We start from the raw sequence: 15,291 nt of genomic DNA, 5'->3' as shown, positions 1-15,291 counted from the left end.
AGGCCAACACCCCAGTCAGTAGACGTGTCGACCCAGATACTGTTGGAAGTCATACGGACTTTATGTCCAGTGGGACACGGACTTAGACATTTCGCGCGTATTCGCTTATATAATCACGTAGCCACAAGCGTGCTCAATCTTTTCCTGCTACCTCAGCACTCGCATTATACATCGAGGCTGAGGTGAGTACCTACTGGACTCCTTTACTTAGTCTTTACTGATATACTGTAGTCACTCGCTTTCCTATGTGTCTACAGGTATTTATATAGCACTCGCATTATACATCGAGGCTGAGTCACTCACTTTCCTATGTGTCTACAGCCCTCATAAATTTTCACCCTCGGACAATAGATACCCAGATCTTGAGGCTCACCTCGAGGGCGCAGTGACTGAGGTGGTGATGGCGACGCCAGCATGGATAGCCACCAACGCATGTCTGACATGACGGAGTGCGGAGGGGGTACCATGTAGCGAAGCAGTTAGGGAAGGATGATATGAAAGCGCATGGGTTTGGCAGATAGGCCCGACCATGCGGAAAAACGAAGGTGATGTGCGACAGTGTGCCATTGATACTCATGGATTCGTGCACGGTGACGCGGCCGCATTCGGCACCTGTGATGAAGGCCTGTAGTTTTGTTAGATACCTGACATGCTTCACTTCAGGAAGAGAAACTGAATGCTCAGGCAAATTCCACAAGAAACTGAAATAAACACAGATAAACCCATAATCGTAAAGCTTCTCCCCGGTATGCCACAGGACACCGAGAGGGGTGGTGATGCACAAAACAGTTTTCAAATCATATGGGTAGGAGTAGAGCACCAGAACCCCATTGACCCAGCCACCACTGGATGGAAACTGAAATGAAAAGAAATCGTCGACCCACTTCCCAGTGGGCTTAACACCTTCACAAGTGAGGATGTCTATGATAGCGTCGGCGGGCTCGCCCTGCACACCAGTGGCAGAGGATATGCCAAACGGCAAACAATGATCAATGTAAAATGTATCGTTGTGTTTCACGATGGTGAAATGCTTGTGAGGCAGCCACACAGGAGATGCACGAAACGTCGCTTTTATGTCCAGGGTCGCAGCCTGGGCGCCGTCGGGTGTGGTGGTGACCTATGAGACATGATTGTCGACGTTAGCACAGGCTAAACAGACAGCGCATGTGTGACATGTGTGACGGTAATGAGAAGCACGGGCAAAGCCCGTTTAATGACGTGCAAGCCAGAATATGCCCTTGGCAGATATGAGTGCATACGTGCCACGACGACAGTAGAGCGAGCAAGCAAACGACGCATAGGTGCTCTCCAAAATGGGTGCACGAAGATTCCCTGAAGAATGAGTGAGCGGAATGCCACCACGGATAACGACGTGGGGATAACATGTAAATGAAATGAATAGGATGGGTATGAGTGTGGATGCGGCGCATTGGCTGCACTGAAAAATGAACGAAGAAAAATAGGAAACACTTACTATTTCTGCGACCTGGGCAGCCATAGCCCAGCTAGTCTGAAACTCATTAGAATCGATTTGGTCATTGACTGATATGCCGGTCTCGTCCTTATAGAATAGGTTACGCATGACGCGAAACTTTCCCGGAGATCCGGCCTTCTCGACAATGGTGAGTAGTGAAGAACGAAAGTAGGACCTGAGTTGGTCCTCAACCTCAGATTGCCAAAAGGGGCCAGAGAAACGACCGGCATCCAGCTCTTCCTGGATGTATGCTTCGATGACAAGAGGATGTTGCAGTGCAGAGTTATGATTATCTGGTGTGAAGGAGTGGAGTAGAGGAGCAAAATCGTCAATGGAAAAACTGTAGCGGATCTTATGCAGTAGGAACGGGTATCGATCAAGAAGACTATGGCGCTGCAGGATAGCCTCGAAGGCGTCGGCGTCGTATGGCATCACAATGTGATTACAGATGCAAACAGGTTGATGAGCCGGCGTGATGCTCTTGAGAATCACAGAATGAGCAGCGATGAGGGGTACCTTTTGGGCAGTGACAGGAGCAGGTGCCGGTGAGGTTCCATATGATACATAGTTCCTGGTGACTGGCGAGGTTCCATATGATACATAGTTCCTGGTGACTGGCATCGATGAGCAACTGCTTGTTGATGAAGATGCTGATGACTGGGCGGCCATCTCGGATAGTTGTTTGTGAGCATGCTGAAGCGCGGTGTCCGGTTCTCACATATATGAGGCAAAGTGACTCTGAGGATGCGAGTTGTTTGCCCTCGCGAAAGGGCTTGGAGCGCTCGAGTGCATGGCCACCTCCGTTATGAGTGTGGTCCTTGCTGTGAGGGTATGGGCGGAACCTGTTAGAGGAGTCGTGCGTGCCATAAGGCTCTGCGCTGTAGCCCTCCCACATCATCTCCACCTGGATCTTCTCCAGGCGGTTTTGGTACTTCGCATCCTCGGGAGAGAAGGTTGAAGGCTCGTTCATCCACGTTCGACGCACCTCACAGTCAAACTGAAAGATAGCCTTGTAATCCCTGTAAAAGTGCGGCAGAGATGTGATGTAATCATAATGAGTCTGGAATAGCTCAACGATCTCCTTGTCCACAAGCTTCCGGTAGACTTTCAGCATGTTCTTCCAAGCCTCTGTGAATAACCCTACAGGAAGGGACTCTTCCTCGGGCCATCTGGTGAGGTCGATGATATCCATGCGCGAGCCAGAATTCGTAGTCAACTTCCTCATCTGGAGAGAAGTCAGATCCAAGTGCATTCTCCGAATAGCGTCTGAAGTAACCAGCATCAAAGGGATATGGATCTGCGCTGACGCGAGCTTGAGGACAGCCGGAGGAATCTCGAAACCTTGGTCCTTGAACAGGTTGGAGGAGCACAGACACGCCACCGTAAAAAGCTTTTTTTCAGGTGTACCTGCTTGTTCAGAGGCATCGACGACCTCCTTGACAGCGGTATGCGCCTCTTTAGGGCCTGTATGTGCCTCCTTAGGGCCTATATGCACCTCTTTACCAGGTATATGCGTGTCCATGAGCACCTGGAAGGCCTTCATAAATGCCGCCTTCGAGGATGGAGACATGCCGCGTATAGCCATCGCAAGAGGGGTCACATCGGCTAGTACGTCTGCAGGGTTCTTAAGAGTCTCCCCAGTCTCCTCATCATCAGCGGGAATTTTGTTTCCGTCGAGATCAATGAATAACTCATCGTCCAAGATGGCCTTGTCGCCGCCATCACGCCGGTCTAACCTAGCCGTGTTACGCACGGTGCGCTCTTCGTTCTCACGCTTGATGGCCACTGCTGGGGCATCTTGCCAGGAGTTACGCGAAGCTTCGCCACGGTGGGCTAGCTCGTCGAGTTCTCTCATCATGTCTTGAGTGGACTTCCCAGAAATACCGAGAGGTAGAGATCCTTTAGGCATGATGGCCGTGTAAGTTGGATATGTAGAAATTGAGCTATAAGGACTAGAGTAGAAGAAAACTGCTACACAGCGTGGTAGCGAGTGTTGTGGCGATGAGGAAGAGACATAGTGCGCACATGTCAGGTGAGCGCGTCTCTTCTTCTCCCACTTGCTTAGTAAGCAAGCGTTCGTCCCAGTGCTTGTTTCTCACGCTGGGACTGAACTTCACATTTTCTTGTCATATTTCGGACCTCCGAGGCCCTTCTAGGACCTCTAACCTTGTCGCAACTTAGCATATTTGGAGACCTGATGGGCGTCGGGGATCCCGATTTTTGCATGTCGGGTGGGTAAAGACGCGACATATCGGTATGAATTGAATGGATTTCCCTTACCCAATAAGTGTTATAGTATTGAATATGCTGACATTGTAGACCCTTATACTCACAAGTAAGACTCTGAAAGACAAATCATAGGTTTGGATGGCACAAAGCACGTAGTGATACACAGTATACATGGTACACTTTATAACATTGTTATGCGAGAGTATGTAGCTTGCTGTCTTCGCGAACAAATCTTTTTTTGACTCTGACATGACGTGACGAAATCTGTGACATATTATTACATAACGTGACATTTGTCACAGGCCTTGTCGCACATTGCATAATCACCGGGGGCATGAGCCCATGATTCCGCATGAAACATTCTGGGCACATTGTAATAATAGTCCAAATAATTATGCCATGTTTTTCAGTGCATACATTTTAAAATCATTTTGCATGTTTTAAAATGTTTTAAGCATCAACATTGTGGCATAATTTTGATAGCATTCATAAAGATGCAAGAATGAGACCCCAATGTTGCAGCTGACAGCATTCAAGCAATATTGTGATAACTTCCTAAATGCTTCTTGAGAGAAGATTCTAAATGATATCCATAAGGGGCCATGATGTTGTCAAGATGCTCCCACTGGGTTCATTGTGATCGTATAAATTGCATTATCATATATAGTAATACACTAACCATATTAGGACTTCCCCAATGCGTTCAAGATGATTCCAGCTGGCACATGATGGAAAGCATTTGGCACTCATTGTAACTTCACCTTGATCACATTTATAATGTACGCTTAAGGTGCATTCAAAATGATGCCAATGTGTCGTGTGAATGCTGGCGGGAGCACAATTCTTGTCGCATTATAGTGTCTTTCTGAATAATATCACAATTATTCAACAATGATGGCACTCGAAACAATTCAAATAATTTCATGATGTTTACATCAGTAACATTATAATTACATTGTGATTGACATCACAATGTGTCTAAAATGTTCCCAGTGGAATCATGGGCTCATGCCCCTGGTGTAACCGCAGGCCAGAAAGTTTGCATATTCAAGGCTCATTTCGGAAGATTTTCGCGACACTCATATAAGGGAGTTGCCCGGGGCGTTGTCTCCTGAAACCAGCGGGCGCTTGCAAGGCGCTAGCGTTGCCTCCGCGACAATTTCCAATTTCGATCGTTCATCTCGTTCAAGTTTCATCTATGACCACCGCATACGCTCAATATAAAAGCATAACTTTGTTCGACGCACTAGTTGCGCAAAGTGTCAACTATGATCTCGCATTTTGGATTCGGCGTCGTATCCCACGGTGACTCGGCAAGAGCCGAGTTGCTGTCGCGCATTGGCAAGATTCGCCCGTTGCCTTATCTTGATCAGAGAGTAGCGTGCATTCTCCTACATCAAAGTCATCGACATCGGCCTCGTTTCGCGATGGTTCTTAAACGAGCGAGTCTGAAGCGAAGTCTCCCGTACGATGAGGATGAAGATGAGCTACTGAGGTCGCATGGTGCGTTCAGATCACGACCGGCTTGACGATGTGAAGTGTATCGACTTGTCTCCTCTCAGCAACCACACCTCCACCCTCACAGTCGTTAGCTGTTGAAGATGCTGCTCAGATGCCGTCCCAGCCGAGCGGCTCGTCTCATTTGCAGCCACGGCGATCTGCTGCGAATCCCGAGCATCCTGTTGAGCAGATAGTTACGAAGGTGTCAAACTCATCATTCTACGTCGCTTCCAACAGGCTGTTCGAATATGTGGAATGGCGCAAGTACGGAGACTACGATATTCTCGTGGTTAAAGGTGCGCCTGAGCCGGAAGGAAGAGAAGCGGAGGTAGAGTGGATTGGAGAGATCGACCCTACCACGACCCGCTATTATCTCACCGCTTGCGGCAAATGGAATGGCCGTTTCGATAAAGAGTTCAGCGCAGCGAAGGCGCGAGCCCATATCATAGAGCCCACCAATCCCCAGTGGAAGGAACTTGGAGTTAATTGGGACAACGTTTTACATGGCTTCCGGAGTATCATCAACTCCAAAATGACCAAGGATGCTACATGCAACAGGACGAATTCCATCATTGACGAACAGTGGGATCCTACTAGTGTTAAGGTCAGGCATGCAATCTTCGAGGTTAGTACAGCAAATGCCAAATCGCAATGTAACTGATGGTTCTATCTGCAGCGAGTGAAGCCCGATGAAGTTGTTATTCGTATGTTCTTTAAATCAGTAATCTGGGCAGTCCATGAATAATATCTTTCTGCTAGACAGCAGCGACGATCCCTTCTCCATGACGAACTGGAGATGCGAGTACGGTATTGCGCAGCAAGAGCTCCAGAAGATCATCAGAGCCAAGCAGTTCAAGGAGTGCACTTTGCCAGCATACAAGATGGACGAGGAGCTCATTCTTCCGAATGAATATGAAGCACAGCTCAGAGGAGCGGTCGTTCACGTCAAGGCGTGCATCAGCCACCGTCACGTCCAAAAGACCGATAATTATTACGCCGACATCCGTATGCTGCGTGTGCTCAAAGCGCCCGCTACAGTGCCTCACTCTCCGGAGAGCAAGAGACTGGAGGAAGCAAAGCGTCGAGCTCGGGATAAGCATCTGAGAACCAAGTGACTCATAGGGTACGTCCTTTCATGCCAGTTAAATTGGAGATAGTCCTGCCGACATTCGGTATAAACGTTCGGATGTGTTCCGTTTATTGTCTCAATTGTGTGCACTTAGCTGTCTGTTCTCAAGATCTGAATACTTGGTCGTTCGATTTGCAGGGCATCTATCACATCGACATAGAAGAGCTATCCACCTCATCGGCAGGTTTATCAAGGCAATGGACGTCTTGTGAGCATCTGACAGCGTAGAATGCGACACATACCCCGACATACCAGAGCATTCTCCTGTGGATCACTCATATATACCGTCCAGCAGTATACCTATCTCGCAATAGATCGTATCACGTTTAACGTCAGCCGTTATCTGATTGTGCAAAGGACAGTCACCGAATGCAGTCAACTAACAATTCCGAAGAGGTCCACGAACAAGCCGACGATGGACACAGTGATTGAACATCACCGAAGTCACCATAGCAGTAGCCTCGCAAGGCCAGTATTCCGGACAACAATCTCGGTGAATCCCTCTGGAACTTCTAATGTCCTGCGCATATGCCCCAGTCCATAAATACTGATAGCGACATCGTCTGACTAGAGGGCCTTTCCTTCTTGTGAAGCTGTTAAGGTCAAATTAGATGATACACATGCCTTCGAATTGGTGCACAGGACATAAAACTTCAAACTCGGCACAAAGAAGAATAATCAAGTAACATTCATCAATCAGCCGAATAGACAAGTCGCTAAAGCAACTTCCAAGAGATACAGGTTGCACAGCATGATATCTGACCGCATCGATGAATGGAAGAACTCGTGGATGAAGGATCTTCGTCTACAGAAGCTCATTCAAGTTGCCGTTCAGTACGATTGGAAGCCCGATGTTTCTGCTATTTATAGGCTGGATTTCCCGACTGTGCTGCTAACGTCCCCCCCTCCCCCGCCCGGGAGCAACAGAGTATGGATGTTTGCCTGTAAAACACTAACCACTTAAAGGTGTTTACTCTGTCGCGGTTGGACATGCGACAGTAAGTACACATAACATACTGTACTGCTATTTGGCAGGTTCGATGCATTCCCTGCCCCATAGGTACTTGAGGTGACCTACTCGTGTTAGTTGCGAAGTTAATAAGACGTAGGAACAAATAGGATCAGTCTAGACCGGATGTAGGAAAGGCCCAAACAGTACATGGACTACGTTCAATTAAAGATAGCGCACATATCAAAGGATGGAAAGCACCACGGTCATCGACTTCATCCTCGCGGCCGAAAGCGTTGCATTTCGAAATAAACTCTACAGAATTTTTGCGACAGTCATCCACGGGTTGGAGTTGGAATTTGGGAAGATAATCACGTGATACCATATGTGGCGGCAGGAAAGCGCCACGTGGCACGTTCAGCGATGTCAGTTAGTTATGATTGCACTTGAGTTTCATACACGTAGCTGAGTTTCATACACGTAGCACTCTCGCCGCTATCGACGACAACGAAAAGGAGAACGCACAGTGAGGGCATAACCGGTGTGCCCCCTCATCCTTGCTTTCTCTACACTTCTCGAAGTCTGCTTTTCGTCCAACCATCACGACTTCTGAGCAGCATTGCCATGTCTGATGATACCCTAGCCGAACCTCCTTTTTCCGCTACCTTTCCGCTACCTTTCCGTGTCTTGACCCTCGCTGGACTCGGAATACTTGGATGGGCGGCGAATCTGCATGGACTGCGCTTCGCGGGACTGGATGCTCGCTCTGTGCTTGATCTGGATCACTATGATACACATAGGATTCGAACTGTCTCATCATCACCGTTGGATGGCCGAGTCAACTCAAGGTGGAGATATTCCAGGAACTCTGCAGCGCTCTACAAACCCGTCTACAAACTCTTCACTCAGTATGCACTCTGGACTGTCGCGACCTGGTCAATATACAGGTACGCGACGTTTGGGGACATCTCTCGCGTAGATGCATTCAAGTTTATACCTGCGGTCGCGATATTGGTTGTCTTGATGATTCTTATCTCTCCTTTCCACATTATTGCGAAAGCAGAACGTGACAAGTTTCTCTAGTGAGTCTCTATCCAACCTGTTCCGCAGCATGCAGATCCTCAACTGAGCTTGAGATAGCTCGATATGTCGATGCTTATTTCCTTCTCGTCGGATCCACTTCGCCGATGTGGTTTTTGCAGATGTCTGTACGTCATTTGCGAAGGTACTAGGAGACGTCTGGCTGTCATTTTGCATGCTCATGCCTGGTGGGAGCCTCATTGTAACACCGCCGCAGGATGGATGGACGCGTTGGATCCTACCAACATTGATGAGGTTCGTTCACGATCTAGTTGTATCGAATCTCGATGCAGAGGTAATAATCGCAATACAGCTTGCCATATGCAGTGCGGTTCAGGCAATGCCTTGTTGAGTACAGATCACCCACCAACGAGAGTCAGCGACCTCTTTTCAACGCAATGAAATACGCGACGTCATTCCCTGTCATATACTTATCAGCAGCGCAACGCATCGTCGTATCGGAACTGGTTGCCATAAAGGGCGAAGCGGCAAGCCATGAAGTTTGGCACGGCGAGCATGCGTTATTTCGACTATGGTTAGCAGATTCCGTTTCAACACAGGTTCATGACTCAGCAATGTCTGTCCATTTCAGGCTATTTGCTGCAGTAGTAAACTCACTGTACTCGTTCTGGTGGGACGTAACCAATGACTGGGGCTTTGATCTCCTCGTCCCGCGTTCATCCGATCCTGAACTTGTGCATCGCCAATCACGACTCGCATCGTCCCTTCCGCGTCCCTTGCTACTATTCCCCATGCAGTTTCGAACCGCCTCATCGGGCAAACAGCCGCCCTCTCCTCCTGCCGATGTCGACGGGTCGAAAGAGTCGTTCGCAGGTGGCGATGTGCACACTACGCCCAATCCGAGACGACTATGGCATCCGTACGGGCTTCGTCATACGTTGCTCTTCCCGTTGCCAGTCTATCCGTTCGCAATTATTGTGGACTTGGTACTCCGCCTTACGTGGAGCGCGAAGCTGTCCAGCCATCTACACGCTTATGCGGAAGGCGATGTGGTGATGTTCTGTTTCGAGTTTGCCGAAGTTGTACGACGGTGGATGTGGGTTTTCATCCGAGTGGAGTGGGAAGTGGTAAATCAAGATGTGCGCCCGCGCAGCCCTCCTCCCACGAACCGATTGGAGAGCATCGGCGAGGATGAGTATGAAATGGTTTCTCCGAAGGATGCTGCATTCGCTTCTTCGGGAGGATAACGTATAGCTCCTCTCGACTATCCGCGTACATGCCATTGCAGAGGTGAGTAGTATCAGCGGTCATCTTTCAGAGGCCCAACAGATGGATTGTAATCCATAGGTACGAAGGTTCTGTCTATTGACTATCATGTGCAACGATATCCGCTCGCATTTGTAACTTGTGTGGCTTATGTGGACAATCATTGGTCCGCGGACGTCTCGGGATGGTAAACGACCAGTACAATGAACGAAGCACCGGAACGTCTTGGCACATGGGCGGGACGCCGGTAAAAATACATCGGGCCGTGAGGCAACAAAGCAGGCGGCAAATTTCGATTCGTCGGTCCTGCGTGCATTCGCTCATACCAATGAGGAAGAGTGCATGAACTGTTTACGACTCCGGAAAGGAGTGGAGAGCTCGGAAGATGTCGCTCACGTCTCGTGTGGACGTGCTGACAGAGCACGCGGGAGCCGGATTGCTAATTTCTCAAGATACTATTCACCCGACCAGATGCGTAGTCAGCAAGAGTCTCCAAGAACATTTCGAGGGACTCGTGCCTTACATCGGAGAGCCTTGGTTTCATGACCAGCAGACTAGCAGAAGGTCCGTATCAGATGATACCCAAGACGGGCTAACAAGACAGCTGTCTGAAAGTTCATCACAGCCTGATACACGGTCTATATCTATGTACGGAACATCCGGGCGCAAGAAGCGGGTGCCGTAAGCTGAGGGCGCGCGAGGTCGTGGACAATCGGAGACGACGGCCGGGTGAACATCGCCTCAGGCGTTTAGTACGCGAAAACATGTTGTCCTATGTCCTCTTGCAGCATCGTCGAAGGAGCAACTCGGCGCGCATGCCCACGTGGCACTCCGCTTTGGGCAATCGTGGCTGAATACCCGTTCTCGTGCTCCCATCCCGCTGCGCGGTGTACTCTGAATATGGATAGAATCTCTTATGCTTGAGCAGTCAGCAGGTCGGAATTGTCGAGTTGCTACTGACCTTGCCGAATTTGCCCTTAGCTAAGGCATCTCACCCGGATGGCGTTCTGGCATGCATATAAAGTTCCGGATCGCACTGGTGATGCCCATTCTTCAGGCCTTTCGCCAGATCCGCCCCATCTTCAGCAACCTTTCGCCTCCCCGTAAATTACCTCTAATATGAAGGCGAATACGCTTCTCTCCCAGATATGCTGCTCTATTGACCTATCAAACTAGATTTTGGCTGTCCTCTACAGTGGCGGCGAGGCCGCCAAGCAGGAGCCCCGTCTCCTTGGTACCATTGAGAATCAGGTCTGTGTCGCAATCGCGCAGTATCTGTGTTACTGATGAGAGGAATGTAGCTCGCCTTACGGCCATGGTTGGAGTCGCTAGGCCACGAATTTATCGTAGGTATCCTCGAATAGATTATCAGAATCTCCACTCATGCGACGTCAAGGTGACCGATGATAAGGACGGTCACACCAGTGATTTCCACAAGCACATCAAGGACGTGAGTGCATTTGCTCGAGTGCTCTTGATGATTATGATACTGATACCCGTCCCGCTCAGGCGGAGGTTCTGATCACCACGCCGTTCCACCCTGGGTATCTCACTCGTGAGCTCATCGAAGAGGCAAGCGTCTTTTCGTGCTCAGCTGGTCTCTTTGGTCTCACATTTTCGCTTCCTGCTCGGCGCTCATCGACACCTTATGGCATATGTCAAATCTAGGCTAAGCATCTGAAGTGCTGCATCACTGCGGGCGTCGGTTCCGACCATGTTGACCTCAACGCCTGCGTTGAGCGCCATATTCAAGTGCTCGAAGTCTCCGGCTCGAACGTTGTCTCTGTGGCTGAGCACGTGGTCATGAGCATATTGCTCCTGGTCCGCAACTTCGTTCCTGCTCACGAGATGATTGAGCGCGGTGACTGGGCTGTTTCCGAGGTCGCACGTAACGCGTTTGACCTTGAAGGCAAGGTCGTCGGTACCATTGGCGCCGGCCGTATCGGCTACCGCGTTCTTCAGCGTTTGGTGCCCTTTGATTGCAAGGAGCTGCTGTACTACGACTACAATCCCCTTCCCGAGCGTACGTCCATTGTGATACCCTGTTGTATAGCGCCTGATTGCTGTCCCCCTAGATGCTGCGAAGGCCATTAACGTTCGTCGCGTGGAGGATTTAAAGGAGTTCGTCGCGCAGTGTGACGTCGTGACCGTCAACTGCCCGTTGCATGAGGGTACGAGGGGCCTTATCGACGCTGAGCTCCTTAAGCACTTCAAGAAGGTTCGTTATCCTCAATTGCTCCCCGAACTAAGGCTCAGTCTGGTCTCACCAGGGTGCTTGGCTCGTAAACACTGCTCGTGGCGCCATCTGCGATAGGGACGCTGTCGCTGCGGCGTTGAAGAGTGGTCAACTCTCTGGGTATGCAGGTGATGTATGGAACGTACAACCTGCTCCGAAAGACCACCCCTGGAGGACGATGAAGAACCCTCTCGGCGGAGGAAACGGCATGGTGCCTCACTACTCTGGCACGACGCTGGATGCGCAGGCGCGTTACGCTGCTGGTACCAGGGAACTTCTCGAAAACTACTTGACCGGCAAGCCGCAAGACCCCCAGCACGTCATTGTCGGCCTCGGAAAGTACGAAACGAAGGCATACGGTCAACGCTGAGTATTCACGGCCCAGGCGATCAATGCAGTTGGTCATTGCGCAGTCGATATCCCTGTCTTGTTCCCTTGTTCTAGTATGCTGCAATCTAGTAAGATATGTCCTTATATGCATGGATGATATCGTGACTCGCTCGTGTGCGCGAACCCCATTGATGTGGACAGACGCACCGGCGTTGGTTTGATGATGTCCGAGGCAGGTATGACTTTTCCTTCGCTCTCACTATAACCATACCACTACTCAAGATAGTTCAGCGTACATTCTATCAGTGGCCGGCTTAGCCAGAACGTCCACGCCCACACGATAGTCAAGACTCTCACGGATGTAAAAGCGACGAGGATGACGCCAAGATGTACAGAATCAAGGTTCATCACTACCATGGGATAAGTAAGGGGACCTACATATGCTCGCACGATTTCATGATGCAAGAAAGTCAGGCATCCCATGTAGATACAGAAAGACGACTCGGAAGACGTTCAAGTTCCAAGTCATTGGCTAAATGAATCCACGATTGCGCAAGCACGGCCTCATTTCGTAAAACTAGCACCAATTGCCTCAAAGGGTGGATCCCAGCTCAACTAATCCATCAGTCTACGTCTTCGATCTTGTAGCCCTCGGAGGTAATTTCGGACAGACGTAAGTCCAGATGCAGTCTATAGAAGATCACGTCAGCGCTGGTTTCGAGCGAAGGAAATGGGAAAGCGAGAAAACGCCGTGAGGATCGTACTGATTCGCACAAGCGTGTCACGATGGAACATGACCCCCTTTTTTGTTACCTAGAATGCTTCTCTTCTACGAACTGCTGACCCTCAAGAAGCAGATAACGGCTCCCCGAGAGTTGCTCAGCGATCGTAGCCCCGGACGTCGTGTTCTCTGAGAAAACGCCGCCGGATAGAGACAGGATGTCATAGTGACAATAGAGATTTCGGAAGTCTGGAGCAACTGAGTGGGGCCAAAACATGATGTTCTCTGCCATTTGGAGCTAATACTAATCTTGGAAGGAAGTATTTATGGTGAGTTGATAATGAACTCCGAGCACATTAACACAGAATATAAGGGATGTGGAGAGACGTGATTTTTTGTGTGTTCCTTCTCCATGGCTCTCATAGACAGCATCCCCGTAGTCCAGAAGGCGAAGCAGTTGAGGTCCCTTGTGCGGCTCCTTGCCGATACAGCAGAGGTGGTCATCAAAGAATGGGAGATCGAGGAGCAGACCCCTCCAGCGGAACGATCCCATTTGCCGTCGCCTACGTTGTTTGAGGCGCGCCGCACTTTCATCGGCGCATGTGGCATGGGCATCGATCTTGTACACGATCCCATCGTCCGGATGACCGAAGTTATAAACTCCTACTTCGGGTCGCAAGCTTTGCGTATTGCTGCAGAATCACGCATTGCTGATGTCCTGGACGGCGCCGATCCGGAAGAAGGCATCTCAATCCAAGGTATCAGTCGACAGGTTGGTATCGACGCGCAGAGTCTAGGTATCTTTTCTGCTTGTATAAACTTCGATGCTTCTGATTGAAGAGGAAGGACGCGTCCTTCGCTGTCTTTGCACCATCCACATCTTCGCCGAGGTGAAGGATAACTATTATGTGAACAATACAGCCAGCCAACATCTTGTCCGCAACGAGCCTTTGAGGTGCTGGTTGTTGATGAAGTGGGCCTCGCGATTTTGCCGTCTCCCGATCTGCCTCGCTGATATTTCTCGTGGTCAGCTGCATGGAGGTATATACGGCCTCGGATAAATTGCCCACAGTCCTGTACGGTTCGTTCGACAAGCCTTCGCGAAAGTCCGCTTTCCAGGAGGCCTACGAGACAGATAAAGACTTCTGGGAATGGCTTGAGCAGACGGTCGAACTTCCAGACGGGACCATCGCCCCTCGACCGGAGCGAGCGATCTGGAAAGCTGGCATGTGGGAGTTTGGCTTAGGGCATGTTCAGGCCCCTGCAGTATGTGACGGTGAATCTACATTCCGATGTTTCCGATGAATTCTTAACGGATGTCACTAGACTTTCCCTGGGAGTCACTTGGATCGAGCGTGGTTGTCGATGTGGGAGCGGGTATCGGTACATTACGCCATTTCAACTCATGTTCTGCCAAATAACTGAAACAGCACTATGGCGTCCTAGGTGGGATGAGCATGGAGTTAGCGAAGCGGTACCCCAAATTACAATTTATCGTTCAAGATCGCGCTGTTGTTATTCAAGAGGCCGCGACTGTCTGGCGGAAGGAACTTCCGCAGTCATTGTCATCAGGGCGAGTCAAACTCGTCGCCCACAACTTCTTCACTGAACAACCGACGAGAGGCGCAGATGTGTATTTGCTACGCCACATACTGTATGTATACCCGTCATGCCTGTTTTCAGCGCACTAATCTGCTGCAGTCACGATTGGGAAGATGACGTCTGTGTCACAATTCTGTCGCACCTTCGCAGGGCAATGGGCCTTCACTCGCGCGTCCTGATAGCAGACAACGTGATGCAAACCACAGTGGGCTCCAGTTACCTGAGGTCAGCGCCGTCACCGCTGCCAGCGAATTACGGATATGGACATTCATTCGCGAACATGCACGACCTGTACATGTTCACAATGTTCAAGGGAGGAGAGCGCACCGTAGAGGAGTTTAGCATACTAGCGGCGCGTTCAGGACTGAAGATCACGAAGGTATACGAGTGTCGCGGGCTGACCTCTATTACGGAGATGAGGAGGGATGACTATACCGGGTAGTTCCAGGATTGTTTGAACTCGGTGTCGTTGGCTATCGGTGTACACAAGCTCATCGTATGCATCTTCAAGTGAAGGGCGCGACTCGGATCGTCCCTTACCTGCTAAGTTTGTAGGCAGCTGGAGTGCGGATTGCTCGGCTGTGACTGAACATGATTCTAAACATTCAGTAGACACACTTAAAGGGGAAGGGGATATATCAATCGCCTGCAATATTTTACTTGCCACACACGCTTCTTTTTCCCGTACCACCATGTCCGCTATAAGCGCCCAACAAGCGACTGCCAGCGAATCAACCATGGAGGGCATAGGTGTCGAGCGAACTCCTCCGGGAGGGTCTCCACCGCCAGCGAGCGCGACGTCGTCGGCCCCAGG

At 50.1% G+C, this 15,291-nt stretch overlaps 4 protein-coding genes across 4 annotated transcripts; all 4 read left to right on the top strand.

Annotated features, from left to right (window-relative positions):
• Positions 1 to 5,130: 5,130 nt before the first annotated feature.
• LAESUDRAFT_755622 (uncharacterized protein) lies at positions 5,131 to 6,318 on the top strand (the record flags this gene model as incomplete). The annotated part of the gene is made up of 4 exons (XM_040912043.1): positions 5,131 to 5,206; positions 5,266 to 5,828; positions 5,880 to 5,907; positions 5,963 to 6,318. The coding sequence occupies 4 exons, from the start codon at positions 5,131 to 5,133 to the stop codon at positions 6,316 to 6,318; spliced, it is 1,023 nt and encodes a 340-aa protein (XP_040768734.1).
• Positions 6,319 to 7,905: 1,587 nt separating this feature from the next.
• On the top strand, positions 7,906 to 9,569 carry LAESUDRAFT_644252 (EXS-domain-containing protein; the record flags this gene model as incomplete). Its single annotated transcript, XM_040903846.1, has 4 exons — positions 7,906 to 8,363; positions 8,422 to 8,616; positions 8,675 to 8,896; positions 8,954 to 9,569. 4 exons carry the CDS (start codon positions 7,906 to 7,908, stop codon positions 9,567 to 9,569), a joined length of 1,491 nt encoding a protein of 496 aa, XP_040768733.1.
• Positions 9,570 to 10,575: 1,006 nt separating this feature from the next.
• Positions 10,576 to 12,237, top strand: LAESUDRAFT_360272 (NAD-dependent formate dehydrogenase). The gene is made up of 8 exons (XM_040902162.1): positions 10,576 to 10,713; positions 10,765 to 10,839; positions 10,890 to 10,934; positions 10,985 to 11,038; positions 11,098 to 11,160; positions 11,257 to 11,611; positions 11,664 to 11,806; positions 11,859 to 12,237. The coding sequence occupies exons 1-8, from the start codon at positions 10,708 to 10,710 to the stop codon at positions 12,192 to 12,194; spliced, it is 1,077 nt and encodes a 358-aa protein (XP_040768732.1). The 5' UTR covers positions 10,576 to 10,707; the 3' UTR covers positions 12,195 to 12,237.
• Positions 12,238 to 13,287: 1,050 nt separating this feature from the next.
• On the top strand, positions 13,288 to 14,919 carry LAESUDRAFT_693485 (S-adenosyl-L-methionine-dependent methyltransferase; the record flags this gene model as incomplete). Its single annotated transcript, XM_040906165.1, has 6 exons — positions 13,288 to 13,672; positions 13,722 to 13,848; positions 13,907 to 14,151; positions 14,202 to 14,258; positions 14,322 to 14,529; positions 14,577 to 14,919. 6 exons carry the CDS (start codon positions 13,288 to 13,290, stop codon positions 14,917 to 14,919), a joined length of 1,365 nt encoding a protein of 454 aa, XP_040768731.1.
• Positions 14,920 to 15,291: the final 372 nt, after the last annotated feature.

Source organism: Laetiporus sulphureus (genome assembly GCF_001632365.1).
Source record: "Laetiporus sulphureus 93-53 unplaced genomic scaffold LAESUscaffold_4, whole genome shotgun sequence".
NCBI classification, from domain to species: domain Eukaryota; kingdom Fungi; phylum Basidiomycota; class Agaricomycetes; order Polyporales; family Laetiporaceae; genus Laetiporus; species Laetiporus sulphureus.
The sequence above is the reverse complement of the archived record's forward strand: the minus strand, read 5'-3'. Positions and strand labels throughout refer to the sequence as shown.

Excerpts from the sequence above, each read along its gene's own strand:
- LAESUDRAFT_360272 (XM_040902162.1), top strand. Across the intron at positions 10,935-10,984 it reads CGCTAGGCCACGAATTTATC|GTGACCGATGATAAGGACGG; the intron begins GTAGGTATCCTC and ends TGCGACGTCAAG. Across the intron at positions 11,612-11,663 it reads CTACAATCCCCTTCCCGAGC|ATGCTGCGAAGGCCATTAAC; the intron begins GTACGTCCATTG and ends CTGTCCCCCTAG.